Raw genomic sequence first — 26481 nt, forward strand, 5'->3', positions numbered from 1 at the left:
CAAAAGGCAGATCTATACAATTACTGACTTGAGATGAAAGTGGCATACTTGTAGTACGTTTAAAGATATACTAAAGACTAAATGATAGGGTGTGCGCAACAGTGGTCTAACCCCGAAAAATGTGAAAATGAGATTTTCATGTAATCTTTTGTCATTTAAATTGAATTGTCTTCCCACTGAGTTAGATAAAATTCACGTAGTCAATTTTATACATATGGATATTTTAGTTCTGGGTCTCAATCTAAGGCCTAAAATATTCAAATCAGGAGTCCGAATCTGAACTTCGAAATTTCGGGTGTGGATAGAGGAACCGAATATCTGGATCCAATATTCGAAACTTCGGATCCGGATCCAAGATCCAAAATTCCGGATCCGGATTCAAGATACAAAACTTCGGATCCGGATCCAAGATCCGAAATTTCGGATCCGGATCCAAGATCCGAAATTCCGGATCCAAGATCCGAAATTCCGGATCCGGATCCGAGATCCGGATCCGTCTGGCCATTCCTAGTTGTTAGGACAAAGGGTAGTCCAACTCCATATTAACCTGTTAAAATTGCACTTTTTCAGATGTTTTCATTAAATTAATAAGCATATGTACTTTATTAACAATCCTAGAATAAAATATAGATCATTTTAATATAGAAAGAAAGAAAGAGAAAACTGGAAGGGTCAATACACTAGCAAGAGTGAAAATTTTCCGAAGACTTTCTCGAAAACTCTAAGATGACTGTTTGTATTTCATATTGCTACAGCATAAATATCTCAGTGACAATCCTACAATTTGACGTAAGTCATTTGTCTTGAAAAATAGTTGGGATAATTTACTTACGTTCTAAAGATCTTCTCGAAATTTCTTGAAGAATCCACAGATAAGGCACAATTCATTTTCCTTACAACATTTAAAAATAGTATTTTATTAGAAGAGATGTATTTAAGAGAATAATTTTCTCCAAATCGTATTAGGTCTAGTATTTACATGTAGTTTATAGCTATTTTGGAAACAATAGGAGAGGAAGAAAGGAATGGGGAAGGAAGGAAGCAGCTTGGCACTATTACATTAGGTATCATCCCGACATTTGCTTGGTGTGAATGAGGAAAACCCAGGAAAACCCTCACTCAGGATGACTAACCTGAAAAAGCTGTTACACATTTTCAACCGAGCGTCCCCACCGGGAGTCGAGCCCGGAACCGTCTTCTCAATTTTATATCATATAACATATTTTCCGTTATCCGAAAATGTAGATGTTTGGATGTGTCCTACCCATTTTAAACTTCACGAACCGCCACTGATTGGATCCTCTCCCAAACTTCGAATCCTTCCGAACCAAACATTTTCGGTACACGCCTGAAACATGTTTTCAATGCCTGATGTAGTCTAATAACTGAATATATATGAGACACAATCAGATTTTTATAGAACATAAAGTATGTTTTGCAGACATTAGATACTTACTTCTATAATTAGATTTGAAATGAATGAGAGGGAGGATCGCTCGCTTCAAAAATGGACAGTATCACTAGTCAGGGGCGCACTTCCACTGGGGTCCTCAGGGCCCGGATCCTCCAAAAAAACGTCCTAATTTAACATACATTTCTACACTTTAAAAAAATAAAACAATACTTGCTTAGCAGAGAAATGATTGATGTAGCGTAAAGACTTGAACCCACATTTCATCAGTACTCTTTCTCGTCTTACAAGAGCAATCTAGTGCTATCTTTTTTTTTTTTAATGATATAAGTGGCAGTACTTTATAATTACTTGTCTTTTTAGGTGCGGAATAATACCCATTCAATATTACACAGATGTAGTATCTTGTAGTGCTGGATCGCTTAAACAAAAGTTTCTGAGTACGTGCCTGTCACCAATGTATGTAATCCCACATTTATCCCCATAAACACCAGGGACGGATCTAGAAGTTAAAAACTGGTGAGTTTGCCAGAACCCAGACTATGATAGCTATATCATGAGTTTACAATAAACTTTCAAAAATATATAAATAATAGCTTAAATTATTTTTGGCACTCAAAAAACTAGATAGGCCCCCCGGCCAGGGGCTAGACCACCAGTGATTAAACACAGCATTCTGCGAGAGCCTTCATCCTGTTTTAGAGTCCTCTTCCGCAATACAGGTAGAGTGTGCGATCTCTTTATCGCCGCCACTGATTTATACATGTGCGAATAGTTAGGCTTCATATAACGTATCTATACAATATAGATTACATATAACGTGTACTTACAAGTTATAAGAACAAACGGCTTCAAAAGCCTGCAACAAGAGATATTCAATGGACATTTTCCGAATTTCTCAAAAATATCCTCTCCGAACACCACACTAACTTCACATCCGCCCGCACTACATTTGGAAAAGCACAGTTTGTTCAAATTATTTGTTTACTATTTGACAACCATATGAGTTAAACTATCTCCTTCTTTTGCCGTGAATGAAATCAATGACAAAAAAGAAATATGTTCTACCGGTTATTAACATATTATTAAATAAGAATTTTAAGAATGACGTAACACTGAACATGTTTTACTTATAGTTATGTAATACTTTTCTTTTTTCTTTTGACAAATGGAAAGATGGAATCCTTATGTAAAATTATAAACGCTTGAAGAATAAGAAAGTTTATGTTTATTTCGGTAAGAAGAAACAATTGTTAAAAATGTAACACTGGTAATTAACAACAGAACATATTATACAGTAGAACCTGTATAGTACGAAATATATTTTCAGCGAAAACCTCATGTTTAATTGGGATAAATTGTCACGACTTCATAAATACTTGATTATTTCGTTTAATTAGTCATCTCATATATCGAACTTACTGAAAGAGGACAGTGAAAGTTATTCATAATCTGAATAATGAATAATTGTTTCTGATTCTGTAATGGAGGATGTCCTTTCCTTTCTTAAGAAATGTGAATGTTATTTTGAGAATCAGGAGCATTTGAGAATGATTTGTTGTTTTAAATCATAACCGTGATCAAGAGCTGTCAATTCTCTGCTGGACAGGCTCGTATCCACGGGAGGAGCTAGGGAGGTCATGGATACAGGCCTAAATTTTTACTGGCCTCGCTAAAATTTTCACGGTAGACTTGTAAATGAACTATATGGTTGGATTGCCCTCGAAACTTCTACCGACCACTCCTACAGTTTTGGGCTGGCTACGGGCCTGCTGCTGGACGAAGATCTTCCCAACTCATCTCTACGACTAACTAGAGGAATGGACACGAGACAAGAATTGACGCTGTCTTGTGTCGAAAATGAGCCATACAATTCGTCCTAAAATTCGTCTCTTTCTATTGGAAGAGCTCTGCTTCATCCCGTGGTTAACCCTAACTTTTTAAAAACAAAATATTGTCCATATTACTATGTATGTCAAGAACCTCGTATAAGGTCGTTTCCCACTTTCCTCTTGATTTCGGTAAGTGTAAAGTAAAGGCATGATTTTGTTCACTGATCAACCTTTTTTTTCTTTTTCCTTTTTCTTATTTTTAAAATCTAGCCAGACAATTATCCCTTCACTGCTTCCATTTTCAGGATTATATCTGCTATTCTTTTGATTCGTGTAATTCTTTGATATGTATATGTAAATGGAAAATATAATATAATCTTATGAGACAATACCAATGTATTCAACCGCCACTGTTTAATCCCTTCATTGCCCAATTTGATTTCAGCTTATCAATTGGTAATGAGTATAACGGTTACCTTACAGAGTACAGAGACTTTCAAGGGACGTTAATCTTGATATCTGCGTGTCCACGAGTGTCCACGAGACGTACCAACTATGCCAATGGATATTCTGTGGAGAAATTCAGATATTTGTTTATGTTTCGGAAGTGGGAATTGACGTGGGGTTCTTGTGGGTTATTTCTGGAATGTGCGAGATAATTACAGGACGACTTTCAAAGACATTCAAGACATTGTCCCATAATAGTCCCATCCCACTAATATCTAAGAGAAATCCTGTGGATATTTCCATTACTTGTAAAGTTTCTACTGAGAGTCTGAATGTCCCGGGGCATGTACGGTACCTGCAGGGCTTCCCCTGGACATGTACTTTCTGGGACTATTTATAGATTACATCATTTTCGTAAAATTGCCTTACTAGGACAAAGGGTGAATGATTAACTTCTTGCTTGACAAGAGACCTCCAACCAAGTGTAATGGCTAGAGTGGGTGTGTCATTGGTGCATGAGCTTCCGCTTTCTATTCCCAGTGGAAGAGTACTACCGACATCGTTTCAGAACCCACTTTAAACTTTAGATATGAAGCTATGTAGCCTCACCATTGACATCGTACACACAAATTAATCAACCAATCAAGTATTAAACAAGAAAGGAGTCTGGCAAATCCATGGACAGCCATCCTCACTCTTGAAGTTTTCTTTCGAAATTTCTCTCAGTCTCAGCAGGCGAATAAAGCCGAACCTGAATTGCTTCTTCTACCCATCATTCGTTGTTAGTGTACATTAGCTGCATCTGGAACAAAAGATTTTTCTAAAATTTTTTCAACAATAAATCAAACCCTCTGGCATTACAGCTTATAATGTGTTATGGCCATTCAAAAGGCTTTCCACTGAGTGATATGTTCATCTCATTGTCCACATTACCATAACTTCTGCCTTTCTAGACCAGATCAGGGGAGCGGGATGCAGAGGGAGAATAATTGCCTTACCTTCAAGTTATATATAAACTGTATTTATATCAGAAACCCTTCCCCCAAAGCAAAACCTGAAATTACGCTACTGCACCAGAGTATCCCAACTGTTAGTTCAAGTTTTCCCCAATTGCTTCACAATAAAAAATGTTACACTGAGAGATCCAATCCTGAACTGTGTACACCAATACTGCTTTGTCAATAAATAAACAAACAAATAAATAAAATTGTCTCAAGCGTGTTAATGCGGAAGCGTATGAGAAACTGAAAGGATTGTAATTATTCTGTAATTGTAGAGTTCGTTCATTTCTGACCTTGAATCAGATGTGTCGCTCACTTGCCTTACGTTCACACTAGATTTCCGCTTGCATTTTCAAACGAACCACAAGTTATGATGCAGTTAATGACCTTGCTCTTATATAGTACTATAAAATTCATACACACACGGGACCCTTCCCAGCGCCCAGATATCAAATAAGGACATCCGGGTTTCGACTTTCCCGTTGGCAACTTCAAAGTAGCTTTAAGCAGAAATAAATCAGAAAGCGTTTATGCATACTGCACCAATTGGCAGGGGCATTGCCAGGTCCGGAGGTGCTCCAGCACTCGGTCTACCCCAGAATTTTTGTAGAGGAGCTCTGACATCCATACAAAAAATATAAAAGTAATTAAGGAAAATTTAAAAAGTGGAAAATCTTATCTTTCACTGTATTTCTTAAAGTATAGGAGGTTCGAGCGAGCGGGGAGTGGAGATATAAAGTTTGTGCAGAGACTTTCCTAGGGATGAAAACAAGTAAGTTTCCGGAGTTATAGCGCTCAAAGTCAAAAAAGCGAGATCCTTTCCATTGTATTTTCTTCTCAATGAAGCAACGATTCCTTTTTAAATGAGAAATTGGACGAGAGTTTCATTTCAATTTGATGTGTTCTGTATATTATGACTATACAAAAATATGCGCTTATACATTTAGTTTTATTTAACTGACTTCATCTGCAGTTTATCCTTTTAAAACCTGTAAATCTGAAGATTAGCATTCAGAATCGAGTAACGAAAACTAACATAAGGGGCTACAACTTCCTTAGTTACACTGCTATATTCTTATTCTAGAATATTTTGCACTATAAAAGTAAAAATAAATAAATAAATAATTTTTCATTCAAAAAGACCCAATCAATATTTTCGGGAGGGCCAAGTTTCTAAATTTTCAGGGAGGATATTTTGTTGATTCTGAGGGTATTCCACAGCCCCAAGTGGTGGACTATGAATTACAGCACCACCCATAATAATTTTTAAAATCCGGCGCACTTGTCAGTTGTTGAGGCAGACAAGAGCAAGGGCGTAATGTTTCTAAAACTTACACATTTTTCACTAAAGAAGTGATGAGATTAGTCCTTCTGATAATTAAGAACTGCTGATTGTAAGTAAAGAATATCACCAAGAGTATTTTTTTCCTACCGATCCTTCTGTAAGTGTCAAGGTGATTGCATAAATGTCAATGTACCACTTATCTAGAAAAATTGACAACCTCAATAAATCTCATTCACAAAATCAAATTCTTATATTTGAACGGCAGGAAATATTCTTTTAAAATAAAGCAATATCCTTTATATGGTATTATAGATTATCCATTCTTTCACCAGCACTCAACCCGATTTGCAATGGAAGAAGCATGCTTTGAAGTAATTTGTGGAAGAATGAAGGTGATATGAAACCTTGTATAAGGCAAGATGTTGCGAATTTATGCAAATTTTAGACCTAGTTGAAATTAGTACCATGTTTCAGTCTTGATATTGAACTAAGTCTTCTGTGCCCGAAACGCTAGGCTGCCTATGACTTGAATACAAAGATATCTACAATATATTCTAAGAACACTTGTACTGTGTGTGCTTCATGAGATCTGACACGGGTTTTACTTGATTCTATAAACAAGTGTGATGCATACGAAATGCTGATGATGTGTACTGTTATATCATATGTTGTAGTTACTACGTCTAAACTTGTTTGCACGCGGTAGCCTACGAACTGACCTTCAAAAAAGAAAAGTGTCATCCTCCGCCTGATGTACCGAACAAGAATAACAAATAATTTTATATGGGAGTCATCACTGCATTTATGCACAATGACAATTATATTTTATTCTTGCTATGCACGTATTCATATGGAATTATGGTAAATAAGGAAAAGAAATAAAACACTGAACTGCTGAACAAGACTGTACTATTAATAAAAATAAATACTTTACATGTTACGTTTCGATCTTCTAACCAAGATCCTCATCAGACATAGAGTAGGCTATATGTCTGATGAGGATCTTGGTTAGAAGATCGAAACGTAACATGTAAAGTATTTATTTTTATTAATAGTACAGTGTTGTTCAGCAGTTCAGTGTTTATTTCTGTTCTTATTTGCAAGACGTGCAGCAAGACGTGATGTATTGTCAGATGGAAAAGGAATTATTGTAAAACTAGAACCACCTATAGTCTTAACAATTATTTCGGATGAGTATACCCCACCAGGCCCGAAACCAGCCACAGAGGTTTGGGGACCCATGAATATGTTAAGAGGGGAAAAGTTATTAACAATTCTCTTACAAATATCTAAATTATGATTTTGCATTGATAGTAGCATTTTGTATTGAGATCTGGAGGGGCCATGGAAAGCTTAGGGGGCCTAGCCCCCTCTGGTTGCGGACCTGTACCCCACCATTCATATAATAGGCTTCATATTTCCAAGCACCAGGTGTTTTAGTGGCTGAAGAAATAGTAAAAGGCTTTTCAGTATAGGAATGAAGTCGATTTTAGCATAGCCTAAATCAACCATCGATTCAACTATTAGCCAGATGAAATATCTCTGCCAAGGAATATTTCAGAGTATTCTTCTATTCCAATACTTCTCATATCATAAGCTTTATTACGTATGGGTAAATAATGAAAATTTTGAGTCTTAAAATGGTGTATGGATGATAAACGTGGCGAAATGAAAAAAAATGGCAGGAAACGTGAGTACCCGGAGAAAACCCACGGGCACAATGTTGCCCACCACAAACTTACTTGACCGGAGATCGAACCAAGTCCGTAACTATGAGTTCATCAACATATTCATTATAGTTCATTATAGTTCATATAGGGATTATAATTCATGAACATATTATAGTTCATTTGCAAGCCTATCGTGAAAATGTTAGAGGAGGACAGTAAAAATTATGGGGGGGGCGACCCACCCTAGACCCCCCGTGGATACGGGCCTGGATCGAACCAGGGATCCCACGCACCATAGATAAGGACTCTATCCCTGAGCTACCGCCATATTTACTGCTTTCAAAGACTTCGAACGTATGCATAATGATTTACAGAATGAAGTGTTTAATGCGCTATAGGCTAAATGAGAAGGTGGAAAATCTAAGTAAATTATGAGGGGAGGAACAGTGATAAGAGATGGAAGAAAAAGAATTTTTTTAAAAAAAAATCAAGGATACAAAATTGTCAACAACGAACTCATGTGACTTGGGATCGAATTAAGGATCCTTTCTCCTAGAGGTAAGTAGTCTACCAGTTTTTGCTATTTTAATACTATTTTTTTTTTTTTTTTTTTGTGATTTGGTTAGAAATTATACTTATTTTAAAATATTTATGTTCGACTAGCAGCGTTCACCCCGCTTCGCTGCGGTCACCCCGGAACGCAATAAACTTTGTTACTTAGATAATTTTTACTTTTTCGCTTTCAAATTGCAAGCGCCTGTCATTTATGTTAACCCGCCGAGTCACGTGGTCATGCGGGTTGCATATACATACGTTTATTTTTACCTATGATGAACTATGCAGACTTGAATGGTCCATTATCTCAAGACACTGGTAATTAAAAATTAAAGTGATATGATAAAAACCATCTAGGGTCCAAATCCTAACAACCCCCCAAAAATGAAAGAAATCGGTTCAGCCGTATTAGCGTGATGAGTTCACAAAGGATTTGTACGTTCTCTTTTATATATATAGATGTGGGACATAAATTGATGACCGACCATTCATTTAGTAAAGATTTACTGATCCTACTACACATGTATTAGTTTATTCGTACTATTTTACGCTAATTCTGAAAGCTAATCTCGACGTCCATTTCATAATACCTTTCCTTCTAGTTTTGCTTGCGGTAGAACTTAAAAGAAATATGTTTTCTTAAAAAAAAAAAAAAAAAAAAAAAAAAAAGAGTGAGACGTAGGATGATGCATCTTGAGTTTCCAGCCTCTTGACTGTTTCAACAACTGTCGAGAAATGTACGTATAATTAATATTATTTTCATGCTAGAAAACATTATTCCCATTACTCAGAGGGTAGGTAAAACATTTTCTTAATGGATGTCGAATATACACAAAACTGCTTATTCAGGACGTTAAGAATCTTAAAATGATTCGTAACTTGAAATATAAGCAGAAATATTCAAATAATCATATAATATGCACTAACCTTCAAGATATACGTTTGTATATGCACATATACATTTTTTAAATGATCTGGGCCCGACTCATAATATTGAAGTTAAACTGGAATCAAGGGAGCCAAATTAGAGTTGTGTGACTTACTTATATATGAATTTGCAGCACTTAGAGGAGAAGGTGGATAATTTGGAAGCGTGTTTGAAATCACGAAGGAAGGAATGTTATAAAGGAATGGACAAAAAAATTAAATGAAATTTTTACGGTTATGCCGGCTAGGCAAAAGGAGACGGTGATGAGAAATGAATGAAATGTTGGAATGAAGAAAGTGGGAGAACCCTGAGGGAAAAAAATGGAAAAGGTTTTCGTCCACCAGAAAGTTCACTTGGAGCAAGCTGGGATCAAACCAGAGACCCAATGCACCAGAGGTGAACGCTCTACCACTTAGCCACCGTGGCCCTACAAACGGTTGGACAAAAAGGTGATAAAGAATTATGATAAAATTATACAATTAGAAAAGAAGATAAACAAACCAACTGATAAATATCGCCAAGCTAAAATACTGACATCGTAAAAAGTTGAAGGACGAGATAGAGAGGGTAGATGAAGATATTAAAATACTAAAGGGATATTATGAAACCTTAATGGAGCAAGAATGTTCTTTGAAAGGATAGAGATGATGGTAAACATCTAGCCTAAAGAAGTGAAGAGAATATTGGGCAACTAGGCGATGATGCAAATTTAGAGGAAACAAAATGTTGGGTTATAAAGTCAACTGTTAGAATTAAGTGGCATGATGGGCAAAAGTAAATTATGAATAGTTAATAAGAAATTGTATGATCAATGTTCGTTGATACAGTCAACACTGTTACAGGATGAAGTAAGAGTGATAATAACCAGCAGTTATTAAGCTGATAATTGTGTAAGTTATATGTAGTGTGAAATACTTGAAAATAATTATAATGGGTATTATTTTGTCTATGTTGATAATGCTGATTATTTCTGGTTGAGTTTTAAGTTACAAAATCGAGTAAAGTTGCTTCAACTACTTTACGTTTAGCAGTCACGTTCGAAAGGTATTTAAGTCCTAACTGAGAATAAGAAAGTTGAATTACTTTTCTTTGAAAGAAGAAAACAAAATATTAAGTTAATCCAAATTACTATCTAAATATCAGTTCTCTAAGACCAACCAAACACTATCGGTAATACTTAGCCCACAGTCAAAAATCTCAGGATATCCGCAAGGACGTTTTCGCACTTACTAACTAACTCTATGGCCTATGGAACCCGGAGGTTCAATGCCGGGTTCACAAATGTTCTCCATTGACTTCTATCCCTAGCCAATTGGATCCAGTTTCTACTTTGTATTCCTATCTCTGCGAGATCCATCTTAATATTGTCCCCCATCTGCGCCTAGGTCTATTTTAATGGTCATTTTCCGATTGGTCTTCCAGTCAAGATTTTGAAAGCATTTCTACTTTCTTTCATTCTAGCTACATGACCTGCCCACCTAAGCCAACTAGACTTGACGACCCTAACAATGTTGGGTAAACCGTATAAATTATGTAGTTCCTCGTTATGAAGTTTCCGCCATTCCCCATTCGCACTTCTAATAGATTCCTGAATTTTAGAATATGAATACGATGCTGTCGAAGTAAATGCAGGAATTATTTAATCACTGTACTTGGGGGAATTTAAGATCTAAAGAGAAAATGAAATCCTCATATACTAGTACTATCCCATTGTTTGATTCGATGATTAAAAGCTGTTAACAGTTACACCTATTTCGTTGGAAATTGTGACTTTTCGAATGCAAAATTTCTAATTTGTCAAGTACCTATATCACTGGATTGTTTTCCTTTGATTCTCATGATTCCATATTAATCTCCCTATAAGATTGCATTTTCTTCAATATAAATACAAGTACATTCTTCTTGTATTGTTAATGCAACTTAAATAATATTTTTAAACTACTTTTTCTTTTTTTTTTTTTTTAAAAAAAAAACTTTCTTGTACTATTTGATGTAAACATGGGCGGCGATTAGGGGGGGCAAAGGGGGGCAGTTGCCCCCCCACTTTTCTGAAATGGCCTATTAATGTATATAGTTTCAATCAGGGAAATTTGTATATTAACATTGATATACAAATATTCAGATCATGTCTTGCCCCCCCACTTTTAACGTCCAATCGCCGCTACTGGATGTAAAGAATCTTCTGCTGCTTTTGAAGTTTCGACATGTTTTCTACACTGCAGGTTGTTTTAGAGAGAAAATAATACAAGAAGCAATTGTTTCGTATTGTTGTCAGGCCTGAAGATAAAATTGTCCTTATCCAATTAGAAATATAAGCATGATGTAATGTTGCATGTCTTTCTGTGCAGTATATAAATAAAACAAATACATGACATGCTCATTTTGTTTTAGGCAATATTATCATGTCAACTTTACATCATAATTGCATAATACTTGCGGTTTGTTATAAGGATTATATTTTTTTTAAAGCAAGAAAATAATCATACATGAAGTACAGAGATAGTTCATGAGTATGTAAAGTGCATTCTTCTTTCTTTTCTTGCTTACAAAATATAAAAATAGAATATTCGCAACCATAACAAACAAAAGCTTCTCTGTTGAAAGTATTGTATAATACGTTTAGGATTCGCATACCTTATCAATACCTTAAACGTCGTATATAGAGTTAAAGGAACAAAATAAAGTATTGGTAATTATGAAGTACTAACCGGTAATTTCTTCTGGATAAATATGCTTTCGAAAACTTAATTGGCTCCCGTAAGCGCTGTGGATTGTATTCAGGTTTTGAATACATGCTAATCATATGAGTCTATCTATCTATCTATCTATCGATCTATATATATATATATATATATATATATATATATATATATATATATATATATATATATATATATATATATATATATATATATATATATTTCTAACTTTTTGAAATACATCACAACATGATCATACAAGATACAGTAAGGACTTGCATTGTTTCGTCCTTCTCACTTGTGTTGCTACTGTCGTACAAACTTCCAAAGTTTGGTTGGTTTTCGATGTTCGTAATACTGTAGCCACCATAATTCATAACACTGCACAATACATATAGAATTTTCAGTTTTTGCGTAACATGTAAATCTTAAAATACTGTAATGTGATAGAAATGAATTGGTGAAAGGGAAAAAATATTTAATTAACTGTTATCTCAATACTTTGTAAATTATTAATATTTTAAATGAACATATTACAACACAATAACTTGATCTAGTATTATATTTTTAAAAAATATTGGGATTTTATTTTGGGTTGTCATATTTGATAATCTGTAATGGTATTATAAAGTATGCCAAACAATGCTCCCTTGTATATATTTTCATAATACACCAAATTTCAGCGAATGTTATTTACTAGTTTGAGAGTAACAAAGGCATAGCAAGACAAAAGGCCCGTCATGTATAAAATCATTCAGTAGCATGTGCTCTTCAGAGAACGTAAGCAATTATTATAGGTCTGGTCATGGTAGCAAGGTCACACGTAATTCGTCTTCAAATTCCTAAATCAATGAAACAAGAGACAAAGACATTTGAGTTTTATTGGATAGTCTTCTGTTAGACATCACGTGATCAAGTACACAAATACCAGATTCATACAGAGATGTTGACTTGTAAAATATTCAACATTTAACAAGAAGTACTAATTATAACAACGTGGAAAATTTTGGGGGCAATTATCGACTCTCGAAGGAGACAAAATAATTTACATTTGCGATTGAAAACCTGTTATTCCTGTATAACAACTTGTTCCGTTTATCTCATGATTTTCGTACAAAAAGACGAAACAAAATTGTTATTTTGATGCGTTTTTCTTTTTTTTACAGGATCTTACGTAACTTCCAAGACGTTGTCACAGATCAACTACTAACGAAATGTAGGAATTTATCAATTTAATTTTTAAAATAGTTATTTTTATTTTATTTTATTTATTTATTGGTTTTACTTAGAAGGGAGGATGCACGATACTCACTAGTAGAACTCTTACCTGTGATGAGAGGGGTGTCTGCTTCAATTTAAGACAATGTGAGTTGGTGGTGACAAGATTGTACTTGTGAATTTTCTCGGCGTTCTGCCATTTCCTCCAGATTTCCATTCCATCAATTCTTCCATTCCGTCATAATCATCCCCTTTCCATATTCATTCATCTCCTTTAGCCTACAGGGCTTAATCATGAGACGTAATTTTTTTCTTTTTCATATTTTCATTAATTCTTTTAGGATTTACTTTACTAGTATCTCTTACATACAAATGAGTAAGAACAATAATATTAATAATCGTCTGTGGAATGGTTACATTCACAATCTCGACTTGGATTCTTGTTGGAAAAAAAATGTTGGCTAAAAATTATGGGCAATGTCGTTCACGAGACAAGATGAGACGAAAAAACTGATTTCTTCGTTTCCTTCTCGTAAGTTTTGTATGAGTCTCGTCTCGTCTCGATTCTGAAAATTTTTCTAGTCTCGTTTCGTAAGTTCATACACAAAATATATGACCCGATTTCTTTGCTTAATATCATCTAGAAGCTATCCTTCCGTGTCTCGAGGGTCACCTTTAGTAGATAACATTTAAACCATATTTATTAATGTAGTATATTGTGTAATAGTTTGCCTATCTTTAAACGTAGATAAATGCTCTTCATTATGCTCGCACAATCATTTTATTAATTTATAGTTATGATACTATCAAGCTTCCTGTGACTATATTATTAGTACATGCGGCTTTGACACAGGAGACCCGGATTAGATTCCCGGCGGGAGCCCAAGTAGCTCGGATCTCACAATTATCTACAAGCCCATGTCTCATGTAGTCTCGCTGCTGAAAGGAACATAAACTCAAATCCACTCTAATTCAATTTTCATACTATGAATCTTGTATCAACTGAAACAGGGGATGAAAATGTTAGTGATGCAATTGCTCACGAGACGCCTCGTCTCGTCTCGTCTTGAATTTAATAATGTTTTCCACGAGACGAGAAGTACTTGTTTAATGAGGCGATATATGTTAATGTGCTGGCTACACAGCTCGAAAACTTTTGGTCGACCTTCTATTTCATAATCTCTGACATCATAAGAAGTTGTTACCCTTAATAGCTCTTAAAATGTTGAAAGGAAAAACAGAGGTAGACACGGATCACAGGTCGCTGAGCCACTTGAGTTAGGATTTCGTTCGGGTCAACTAGGTTTGGCTGTCGGTTTTCAGACCTTAGCAGCTAAAACAGGTATCAGTTGTTCTCCGGCGTTATTGATAAATCTTAAAATGGATTTATAATGTCCACTACTCGCATTAGAATATTCATTTGTTCGAATCCTGATGTTAATTATTTCTTAATCATGACCGCCTTGGAACATTTAAAATATAATCTCATCCTTATTGGTTTCACCTTTTTGAAAAATAATATAATGGTTTTGAATGTAGAATATACAAGAAAATTTAACAAAACACTTCGCTCAGCGACATCGCTCATACTCCACGGGAAAAGTTTTGTTTTCGTAGCCTTAGAGGCTAGCTCGCCTAGACTTCGACAGCTCTCATAACAAAATACCTAGGTAGAGTTATCAAACATCTGTATTTAGCAGGAAAAATCTGAATTTATGACTTGTCCTTACGTAAATAATTATTTACGTAAATAATAAATAGTTATTCCCCGTCCGGGAATGCCTTACTATAAATGATATTCGTATAATCTTGTACTTCAACATTGCTTCTGTATGGTTACATTTGTACAAAGGTGTACTTTTTGAACTGGAACTGGCTACAGTTAGTAAACAGTTAAGAAGTGCAATGAGCAAGGGAGCGTCAGTGGTAGTGGAAACGTGAAAACGGAATTGTATTAGTTTGTACACAGTACTGTAGTGTATTGTTTCCATTTAAAGCGAAAAAATTGTAATATTATAGTATTATTTTGTCAATTTTGCTGTATAAATCTGATTCTGATATTTTTCTAAATCTAACTTGTTCTTGGAATCTATTTGTCCTACTTTTCACCCATCAATATGTGGTAACCGTATAAAAAAACATGTAGCTTCCGTTTCCTGTGGTTTTCACCGGATTATACTCTATTAATCCTTGCAGTTATCTTTCAGTGTACTGCTTCTTATTATGAATTTTAATTTAAGTAGTAATAAGTTCATAGTTCATATACATTTATAATAAAAATTCATTTTTTAAAGAAGCAAAGGGCCTAAATAGACTTCAAGAATAAATCAATAAAATCAAAAATAAATGTATAATTTCTTATCATTTCATCCAATCTACCTACTTCAACTTTAGTTTTGTTGTAATAACATTATTTCTGGCTTTTTGTTCCGGGAATTGTGACTGCATTCTGATGCATAGTACGTAGTAAAATGACAGCCCGATTCTTCTTTGCAACGTAACTTACTAAAGTGAGAGCGTCCTTGAATACAAATGATGGGAACTAAACTTCTCGTTCATGCTTAGTCTTCTTTCCTCATAGTATTTGTTGAGACGGATCTTCTAACTGAAATAAGTTCTTTCTAAAGTAGTTGCTTAAGTAAAGGAATACTGACGAGGAAAAAGTCGAATGTACATTTCTGGATGAATTTTGAAGTGATTTGACAAACTTTATGGTTCCAGATTTCTTTGTACAAATAAATTTGAGACTATTTATGGTTATAGAGTTAGTACAGTCTTTCCACAACTCGTTCAGAAATGCCCATGCACCAAATTATACTCAGCACTGTAACATAACAAACAACATATGAGGAGTGTATTTCCGAAACATGCTAAATCCAGTTGGTATAATTCTTCATAAAGGGGCAAAAAACTATAGCTTTTTACATTGGAACACTATACCAAATGATATTTCATATAGAATTTACTTCATAAAATGATGTGTTTTGACTAAAAAATAATTTCAATATTTAACGTAGGAGGTTCCATAGTATACTCTTCCATATTCAATACAAAATTGGACATTTTTGGATTTAACATGTTTTGGAAATACCCTCCTGATATTACAAAATAAATAACATTCTCTGCGTCATTGATATTGTAAATAAAATATCTTTGTTCTCAGCGAGAATGTTCTCAAATAAGTTCGTAATCTCGGAGATACACAGTAGAAGAGCTACAGAAAGAAACATTACTAATACTGTATTATGCAATTATACTGACGGCCAAAGACAAGTACATCGTTCGATAGACGAATATTGTCAGCTAGACATGGAACAAATTTTCAACGAACTTAATAAATTCGTTACTGAGTTCTCTATATATCTCTGTTTGTGTGTTTATCTATTATTTGTGTTTTTTTTCAATGTTGAGCCCTACATTCGACAGAGCATCAAAAACTATCTGAAAGAAATGATGGAATTTTTTGCGTCACTCTTACCGCTCCCAAGATATTGACAAAAAAGTTCCGATTTTGGGATATTTAAGGAGTTAAAAATCGGGAACCGTAAGTCATAGAGATGTCATATTGGTGTTGATCAATACCTAAGAGGATAGTGAACATCTTGGTACCAAACAGTAACCGGTGGTAACTGGCCAACTGGCCACCGTTCCCCAAATATTGGCTAAAAAGTTCGGATTTCAAGAGATTTAAGGAGCCATATCTCGGGAACCGTAACTCATGGAGAGATGAAATTTTGCGAATTTTTCAATTTTGAGCCTTCCAATTTGAGTACATGTCTCCGTAAAACAACATATCTTAGAACGCTTTAACAAAACATGTGGAAAAAAATTTAGTAATCAGGGAAATTATAAATGGATAAATATATTACAAGAATTGTTTAATGAGTATAATAATAAAGTACATAGAACAATTGGTATAAAGCCTGTAGAAGTTAATAAGAAAAATTAATCTTTTTAATTTCATTCTGGCAATGTTTTTAGACCATTCTCAACTGGTTAAACATATATCGTTTTCACTCTTCCTTTTTAGCTTAACGCCACATGATTGTGCTCAGAGGCTCAGAGAGAAACGGTGATGGTAAAGAACAAACTGATGGAATAATGAAAGTGGGAATAAACGGGAGAACCCCAGAAAAGCACACTGGGCGTAAGCTGGGATCGAGCCAATGAAACATGGGCTAGAGTTCCGATGAAGAGTTCAACAGTAGAAAGCATTGCTCCGATATAGTGCCTAGCATTATAAACAGTCATATTTCTTGTTGGGGTCTCAGCGATCCTAGGTATAGAAACTTACAGTGGTGATACAAAATAACACAGATCACGGAAATTATTATTGGAACAAGGCTAAAATTTTGTACGATGACAGAACACATTTAGTTATAAAGTGTCACGAACGTTGTAGATCTTATACGTGTTGTTTACTAAATTTTGCAGAGAGGAAGAATATTTATCTTAGAATGTAGTATCAATTATACAGGTAGAGCCAACATCTAAGCCAATCTTGATTTCTTTAATTATTTCTCTACAATCGTGAGTTGTCTTTGAATATCACTTAACTTATTCTAATTATTTTTACATACTCTTATAATTTTCATTCTTGTAATCTAAGTATTAATTCATAATCTACAACCTTGTTTATCCCATTATTCTTCTGTTTTTCACAGACTGTATATCTTGATTACTCTAACCGCATTAAATAACACTTTCTGTCCAACAATATGTATGTATTTATTATGTCATAAGGTACTTCAGTATTTTATTTTGGGTCTGTGAGACCCCACATATGTGTTGTAGGCTTAAGAAGTGCAATTCACTTCAAAATTGCATTTAGAAACATGTAGCAGTGTCACGTGTACACCAGGTGAAAGAGTTTGGTTTGTATGGCGTGATATTTTCTCAATTATGTCATAATTAAAACTGAAGTGGTAGTAGATTTCTACCACTTCCGGTTTTAGTGGAGAGATTCGAGTAGAAATGAAATGAAATATTTCAATTTAACGTCCCACGATTATGACCGTTACGAATGATCATGTGGAAGGAAACAGGAGTACCCCCAGAAATCCTACAGACAAGATGTTGTCCATCACAAATTTACTTGGTTGGAGATCGAACCAGGGATCCTACGCACCAGAGGTAAGTGCTCTACAACTGAGCCATTGTTCGGATCTCCAGATTGGTTAATTTCTCAATAAAGAAAGGAAAATTTAGATTTTCTGGAAATGAACGCCTTTTTTTCTTCTTTAGGAGTAGAATGTTCGAAAAGGCTTACATATGATTCATTAATTTTATTTACGATTTAATATACCGTTTTTTACATGTTCAACTTTACGCGAGTTCCTACATTATGCACTTTGTGAATGAATAAATTAAAATTTCAATACTATATAAATTGCTCCATTTTGCTCCATAGGAGGGAAACATTCGAAAACGCTGAAACAATATCTTCTTTTTATTTAAGAGTTTATGTATCAAATTTTACGTTTTCAACTTATGTAAATTATTACATTCCACATTTTGTGAATTAATCCAGAGATATTTCCAATATTGTTGAAATTGCCCCCTTTTACTCCTTAGGAGCGGAATTTTCAGAAGCACTCAAATATATGTTTATAAAAAAAATTCAATGTCTATATACTAGATTTTAGATAGTCAACTGAAGCGAGTCTCACATTCGGCACTTTTTCATTGAACTAAAGGTAATTTGAGTATTTTAGAAATGTCCCCCTCATTAGGAGAGAATTTTTAAGAATGCTGAAACACGCATTCCCTTATTTTTAATGAAGAGTTTATATCCAAGTTTTATCTCTCTTACTTCAGTGATTCGTGAGATACACCATTTTTGGGAAAAGATCGAACCTTCCTTTAAGCTCCTTAGGATACATATTTCAAAAAGCATTCCTGACAAAAGCAGTATTCTACCCATATTTCACGTTTCTACTTAAAGTAGTATGGCCTGGGCGATGATAAGTCTATCACTTCTACTTTTTTATATATAACAGTACAGAAGTACAGAAATGCACTGTACCTTATATAAGTAATTAATGTATGTACTCTGCTTATATGCGTTTATGTATAGTTGTTACTTTGTATTTTGAAGTTCATCGTCCCTTCTCAGAATTGAAGCTATATGAGACGTGGACCTACAATTTAAGGTGAAATCCATCGTAATGCTTTAAATACTCTTCCATAGGGAATCAAACCCAGGACCAATGCTATCGCTATCCAATGCACAAGCGTGGGGGGAAGGACGTCTTGGGTACTCTATGTTCTGACTTGATTCTCGTCGAAATATCGCGGTTCATTCAGGCCGCTATGAACGAAAAAGTAAAATGGAAAACATAAACCATTTAATTTATTGTCTCACAGTTATGCCCTTTACGCTTAAAAAGAGACGGATGATTAATGAAAATGACTGGTTGTTAAAGAATTGGTGGAATGAGACGATGAGAGAAAGCGGGACGATCCCAAGAAAGCACATACACACAATTTGTCCATAACAAATTTACATGTTCTGATACAACTAAGGACGTCCACAAAGTCTCCATGCGAACGAATAAGTATGGAAAGCAATGGACTAACATTATTCATTTGTTGTAAAAGGATTTTATATTTTCAAAGAAAAATGCAAAATTGTGATTTGAAAACAAGGCAATCTATCAAAAAACACAATGGTATTCATCAGTATGTTTTGCAGCTGATTGCTCAAAAATATCCAGAGATAATTCAAGCAACTGAGAGTATGTTAGATGACACACTAAATATCGTTAATAGGAAATTCATTATTTAACTTACCGCTCATATCTTGAAATCAATGAGAATTTTTTGATTATGATCCCCTCCGTAAATTTTGACTATTTTAAGTAATCGTTTATGACAATATAATTTAAATTGTAATATGTACGATAACAGAGGATTTGTTTATATACGTTTATATTAAGTTATTATTGGTCCAAATTTTAAGCTTACTTGACCCAAAAATCGACTGCCAATTTGCCCAGGTAGCCGTTGCCTACTTTTCTTCGTGCTATGGCTTATCGAGAATTGATTCTAGAATCACGTACAATAAATTAGATGTATAAACAGATTTATTAAGGAAAGGCATATAATAACCGCGGCCAGTGGCATGGTCCAGTAATCAAGCTCTCTTGAAGGTGATATAGTGTGGTGGTGAGAAATGGCCTGTGCTCTGAGGTTTTATCTTGGCTCATGGTGTATGCATCTGCCAACTGGCCCAGATTCAAGTACCGGTTATGGTCCTGAACTCTCGTTAATAGTTGACCAAGTCATTCATAACCTCGGTGTTACACAAGGATGCAACATACAAAAACGCATAGCCCTAACTGCCACGTCACTATAGTGTGAGTCAATAAAATTTGACCCATGACTCATCACCCACCGTGACCCACTGACCCACGACCCACCATGACCCTATGTCACTCACTCTTACCCACCACCAACCAAAACCTATCGTCAACTCTGACCCATGATTCACACCCTCTTCTCCACTGATTAAAGAGTTTACGCTTGTAATAAAGAAGGTTGTGAAATTATTACTAATCGGAGTTTGAATTCCTACGGCCAATCAATCAAGCACCGCTCTGTTACAATACCGGTGGATCCAGTGGCAGATCTAGAAGGCAAAAACGGGAGGGGACAGCTAGATCCCAAACTACGATAAGTATATCATAAGTTTACTATAAACTTTCAGAAATATATAAACAATAGATTAAATTATTTTTGTCACTCAAGAAACTGGGCGGGCCTAGTTCCCCCGGCTTTGAGCTAAATCTGTCACTGGGTGGATCTGACCTTCACGATATAAAATACTAAAGTCGTGGACCTATATTACGATGAATTTCAATTTAATTTTCATATATAATTATTATCACATATAATTATCATATACATCATATGTTTATTTATTTATTTAACAATGAACAGATACAGCTCAGAGGAAATTTTATACTGGACATCTAACAACAACAATAACAATGGAAAGAATTTGGGAAGGTATCGGCCAGGGCCTGTTTAGTAGGTACCATCCCGGCATTTGCCTGCTACAAATGAGGGAAGCCCTGGAAAACCACAGTCAGGATGGTCGGCAGCGGGAATTGAACCCACGACCTCCCGAATGCGAAGGTAACGCTCTACCACTTGAGCTACTTCGCTCGGTAAATATAATTCACTCGATATATATATATATATATATATATATATATATATATATATATATATATATATATATATATATATTAGGAAAACGCAAAGAAAGACAAAAAGTATAACATTCGACTGTGCCTCGGAAGCTACGCAGTGTCCTATTGCTATTACAGTTACAAATATCAATATCCGAAAGTGTCTGAAGTTCTTTTTTCACTTAGATATATATTTATCTCGGGTAAGTAAATAGAAACAAATGAAAATGGAAGAAAAAAATGGAGGACTTGAAATTAAAGATTCGTTCTGTTGACCCACTCCATCTCTGGTGGGAGAGTCTTGAAATTTGAACCATTACATGATTCGAATTACAACTTTTTTAAACTGCAAGCCCATATCTAATGTAGCCTTTGTGCTGAAAAGATTCACTGAACTCCAATCAAACGAACATGCAATTAAAAGACTATAAAACGAAATTATGGTAAATGCAGTGATGACAAACAGAAACCTTCATACACTTCGTTCATGGCATATTGCATAAAATGGCATAGGAGCGAAATCGAAACTTTATGTTTCGAAAAAAAAAAATCCCGGAAAAATCACAAAGAAATAAAGAAGAAAAATGAAAAGTGGTATGTACTGGAATTGAACTCATATTCACTTTCAAAATATGAAAAATTGTACAATCACTTACAAATACACAAACTGTTAATCAACAATCAATCACGAATCATTATAACGGTAACTTACTGCAAGTACAGAAAAAGAGAAGGATCCTACCTTAGTGTGTTATTTCCGGCAGTCGGCACCCGACTATGGTTAACAGATACACTGCAGCAGGTAATCTGATCCATCTCTTGCAGCAAGGTCTTCAACTTGAACGTTGTAACTGAAAATGCTTCGAAGGACGCCTTCGCGGGTAATTTCTTATAATTGCTACTAAAACACGAAGTTAATTTTTTATTCACAAGGTCAGGGACTTTGTTGTTGCAGTCTTTTGTGTGCTTTCTCGCGCTAAGGAAACCCAAGTTCGTCTTTTTGTCATTGTCGCATCCTAATAATCGTTAGCATTATAAGTGTTCATTCATCATTCAGCAATCTCTTGTAGCAAAGCATCTATGCTCTGTAGAAATTGTACTCTTTAAGACCTTCACCAATATCCTCTTTCTGCTCTCCTCCACTGTTACTCTATTTATTTCCTTATTTTTTTTTTTACCACGCCTTCTATTATAAGCCTAATAAAACAATTTATTCTTAAACAATATTCTAATCAGTTTCATTTCCTCATTTTAACTCTGGCTGCTATTGCTTATTTCTCTATGCAATTTTCACTAACATAATTATTACTGTTTTCTTTTTTGTTCTACCCAACTAATTTTGTATTTTTCCTCCATGTACACAATTCAAATACTTCCACGGGCCGCTGTGGCTCAGTGGTAGAGCGTTCACCTCTGGTTCATGGCGTTCCTGGTTCCATCCCACCTCGCGCCAACTGTACTTTGTGCTGGACAAACACCCTGTGCGTGGGTTTTCTCGAGGATCTTCTGTTTCTTCCCACCTTCTTCATTCCATCATTTCATTCATTTCTCATCTGATCTTCACCGTCTCCTTTAGCCTAGCCGGCATAAAAGTGGGACGTAAAACTCAAAGATTTCATTCCATTTAAAATAGTTCCATTTGTATTATTATTATTATTATTGGAGAAAAGTTAGCGAGGCTCCTCTTAAGTCGACTTAGGCGTTTGGATTTCCGGATACTCCTCCCAGATGCCTCAACTGTTTTTAACCAATTTTGGCATCGTGATTTGAGAGCACGCGCTGAGTGATGTAAGGGTAGCATGTTCAGATTGAAACTATCATTGAGGAATAATCACCAAAAAACGGGAATAATAAAGGTCGATCGGTTCACTCCAAATTTGCAATTATTGTATGCCTAGTTATTAGAAATAATGTAGTACAAAGAGAAAAACAATACGAGAATGAGGAAAGCAAAAACTTATATTTTCAATCATTGATCTGATTTTATAAACACATGTTCCTATGTGTATCTATATAAAATACTCGTTAGATCCAAACTTGAATTTTGTCCAATTGCTTGAAATAGTTTATCTAATACACTTTAAACAAAATTGCACTGGTATAGAAATGTTTTATAAGGTTTCTCTGTTATTATTCTCATCAGTAAGAATTAAAAAAGTGAAACACTGAGAAGAATGACAAAGCCTTTTAACAATTTAAAATGAAGTTATGTTAATAATAATAATAATAATAATAATAATAATAATAATAATAATAATAATAACCGATAAGAATGTTTTCGTCAAATTAAAGTGTTTTAGCTCTATGATAAAAGATCTAAGTATCAATCTTGATTTTATTGTCATTATGTATCTTCAGTACATTTTAATCCATCTTTTTATATTAGAATATGGCAATAAAGTAATCTCATTTTTTTTTTTACTGGATGTGTAATTCTAATCAAGATTGATTATTTTTTTTAAATGAGAGATTAATTAAAGTTTAATTTGCATTCTTCTGAAAATGGCACATTATGAAATTGACTGTTTTGATATTAAACTTGTTTGAATAATCAGTTCTTTCAAGAAAAAGACCTCTTTATAATCACGAAATGTCTGTCCTATCTCATCTAAGGGGCATCATTAGTTTTGTATTTTGAGGAAAGAAAGTTATTTTTGCTAAGATATTATGACATACTTTGTGATGTATTTACAACATTTAGGTGAATCTACCCCCTTAGGTGTCATTCCAAATTTTCTTGGAAGAGACAACATTTTTTTTTACTGATAAATAAAAGTTTTTTTTGTTGTTTTTCATTCTGCAATACAACTTATTAATTTTATTGCTCCCCTGTCCCCTCCCCGCTGAATGGCACTCCTTTATCCAATATGTGTTTACTATTTCTTTCCCTGGTCTGCATTTTCCGGAAGTATCTTGGAATCTTGTTGGGTCTTGAAGAATATATTTCGGATGTGGATTATTATAAAAGCTTCGTAGACTTAAACATAGAGAATAATAAAACAATAATGATCACGAAGGGCACGGTGGCTCACTGGTAGAACGCTTACCTTTGGTGCGTGGGTCCCTGGTGAGATCCCCGGAAAATATGCTTCTGGTGAATAACATGCTTGTGTTCGTGAGTTTTCTCGGCGTACTCTGGCTTCCTCCCACTTTCTCATTCCACTATTTTTTCCATTATCATTCACTTCAATCATCGTTTCCCCTTGCCTAAAGGGCATAATCATCGGACGTTAAACTGTAAGATTTAATTTTCTTTTCAATAATGATCACCTTTGGTGATCATGGGATCTCTGGTTCGATCCCAGTACGCGTTAAGTGAACTTTGTGGTGGACAATCACCGTGTGCGTGGTTTTTCTCGGATTCTTCCGTTTCCTCCTACTTTCTTCATTCCACTATTATCATTCATTTCAACACCACTGTCTCTCTTAGCGTCTGTGCATAATCGTTTAACATTAACATCAAACAAAGGAAGACAGAAAAAGTGAAAATAAATCAGATAAACTTCTGTTGACGTCACCTTTACTTTACCGCCGGCCAGCAGGGTGTACGCTTCTCCGTACCGCGGGAAATTTAAATGATTTTTAATAGTTTGTAGTGTATGAAAGAAAAGCTTCTAAAATAACTACTATTGCGTATAGAGACATAAAGTAAAAAGCATTTTGTTGCCAAAGGTCTCTGCTATAATTTTGGGGGTCATTTGAGATACTTGGTACAAACCGAGCAGCGCCACGGGGCGCCAAAGATCAAAAAATCTAGAAAAAATGCTAAATTTGGGGTGAAAACACCCCCAACCCCCTTCGTTTCAATTTTGTTTGTAAAGAATTGTATTGAAAATGTACGTACATCCTTCCGAATGCGAAATCTTTTTGGTTGAGATCTTAGAATGAAATAGTAATGTTTCTATAAATTATTTTCTGAGACCTTGCAAATGCGAAAAAAATGTGTAAAATTTATGTCATTGCAGTGTATCAGAAAACATTTTTTTCTGACGTTACGAAATGCGACTAAGTTATGAAATTACTTTTATATTCTTAAGGAAGGTCCCTGGTATAATTTTTAGGTCCTTTGACATACTTGGTACAAACTCAGGGGGCGCCACGGGGCGCCAAAGATAAAAAAATCTAGAAAAAATGCTAAATTTGGGGGTGAAAACACCCCCAACCCCCTTCTTTTCAATTTTATTTGTAAAGAATTGTATTGAAAATGTACGTACATCCTTCCGAATGCGAAATCTTTTTGGTTGAGGTCTTACAATGAAATTATTTTCTGACACCTTGCAAATTCCAAAAAAATGTGTAAAATTTATATCATTGCAGTGTATCAGAAAACACTTTTTTCTGACGTTACGAAATGCGAATAAGTTATGAAATCACTTTTATATTCTTAAGGAAAGTCCCTGGTATAATTTTTGGGTCTTTTGACATACTTGGTACAAACCGACGGGGGCGCCACAAGGCGCCAAGAATAAAAAAATCTAGAAAAAATGCTAAATTTGGGGTGAAAACACCCCCCAACCCCCTTCTTTTCAATTTTGTTTGTAAAGAATTTTATTGAAAATGTACATACATCCTTCCGAATGGGAAATCTTTTTGGTTGAGGTCTTACAATGAAATTATTTTCTGACACCTTGCAAATTCCAAAAAAATGTGTAAAATTTATGTCATTGCAGTGTATCAGAAAACACTTTTTTCTGACGTTACGAAATGCGAATAAGTTATGAAATCACTTTTATATTCTTAAGGAAAGTCCCTGGTATAATTTTTGGGTCTTTTGACATACTTGGTACAAACCGAGGGGGGCGCCAAATGGCGCCAAAGATCAAAAAATGTCTCGGGTTCGATCTCTGATTCGGCATTGTCAACAGCGTCCAAATCATCTACATCTTCTGTGACTCTCGTGCCACACTGCTTGCTTGTTGAATTGCTTCTTCGCAAAGCTTGCTGATGTCATCTGCTCAAAAGGTAAATGAACACTTTTCATTCCAGCTAACATCACAGAACGGAACATGACTCACACAAGAAAACAAACAACCCAGTTTGGGCTCGTGGTTTTGAGGGGTGGAGGGTACGAGGGCAATTGTGTATATCGCCCACTTGTTAAAACAAAATGACGATAACACAATCAACTTCCTATTCGGGGTCATAAATTACCTTCTGTCGTGACGTTTGTTTAGTCTACTCTAGCAGGAAAACATGATTCTCTGATTCCCTCTTCCCCGCTACCCTCTTGCCACCACCCC

At 35.0% G+C, this 26481-nt stretch overlaps 1 protein-coding gene across 4 annotated transcripts in view; it reads right to left on the reverse strand.

The window, feature by feature from the left end:
* The window catches only part of LOC145690382 (uncharacterized), a 161969-nt gene that overhangs the window by 51386 nt on the left and 84102 nt on the right, over positions 1 to 26481 (reverse strand). The window contains exon 1 of one of the 4 annotated variants that reach the window (XM_081765212.1): positions 21984 to 22067. The exons of 2 other annotated variants lie outside the window; for them this stretch is intronic. In XM_081765212.1, coding sequence (XP_081621338.1) covers positions 21984 to 22057 — 74 coding nt within the window. In that variant the 5' untranslated portion in view covers positions 22058 to 22067. Of the gene's footprint in view, positions 1 to 2241; positions 2440 to 21983; positions 22068 to 26481 lie in introns of those variants that run through there. One more of the 4 variants, XM_081765213.1, reaches the window with a different exon arrangement.

This window comes from Thermobia domestica, chromosome 7 (assembly GCF_964235325.1).
Source record: "Thermobia domestica chromosome 7, izTheDome1.hap1.1, whole genome shotgun sequence".
Classification (NCBI taxonomy): Eukaryota; Metazoa; Arthropoda; class Insecta; order Zygentoma; family Lepismatidae; genus Thermobia; species Thermobia domestica.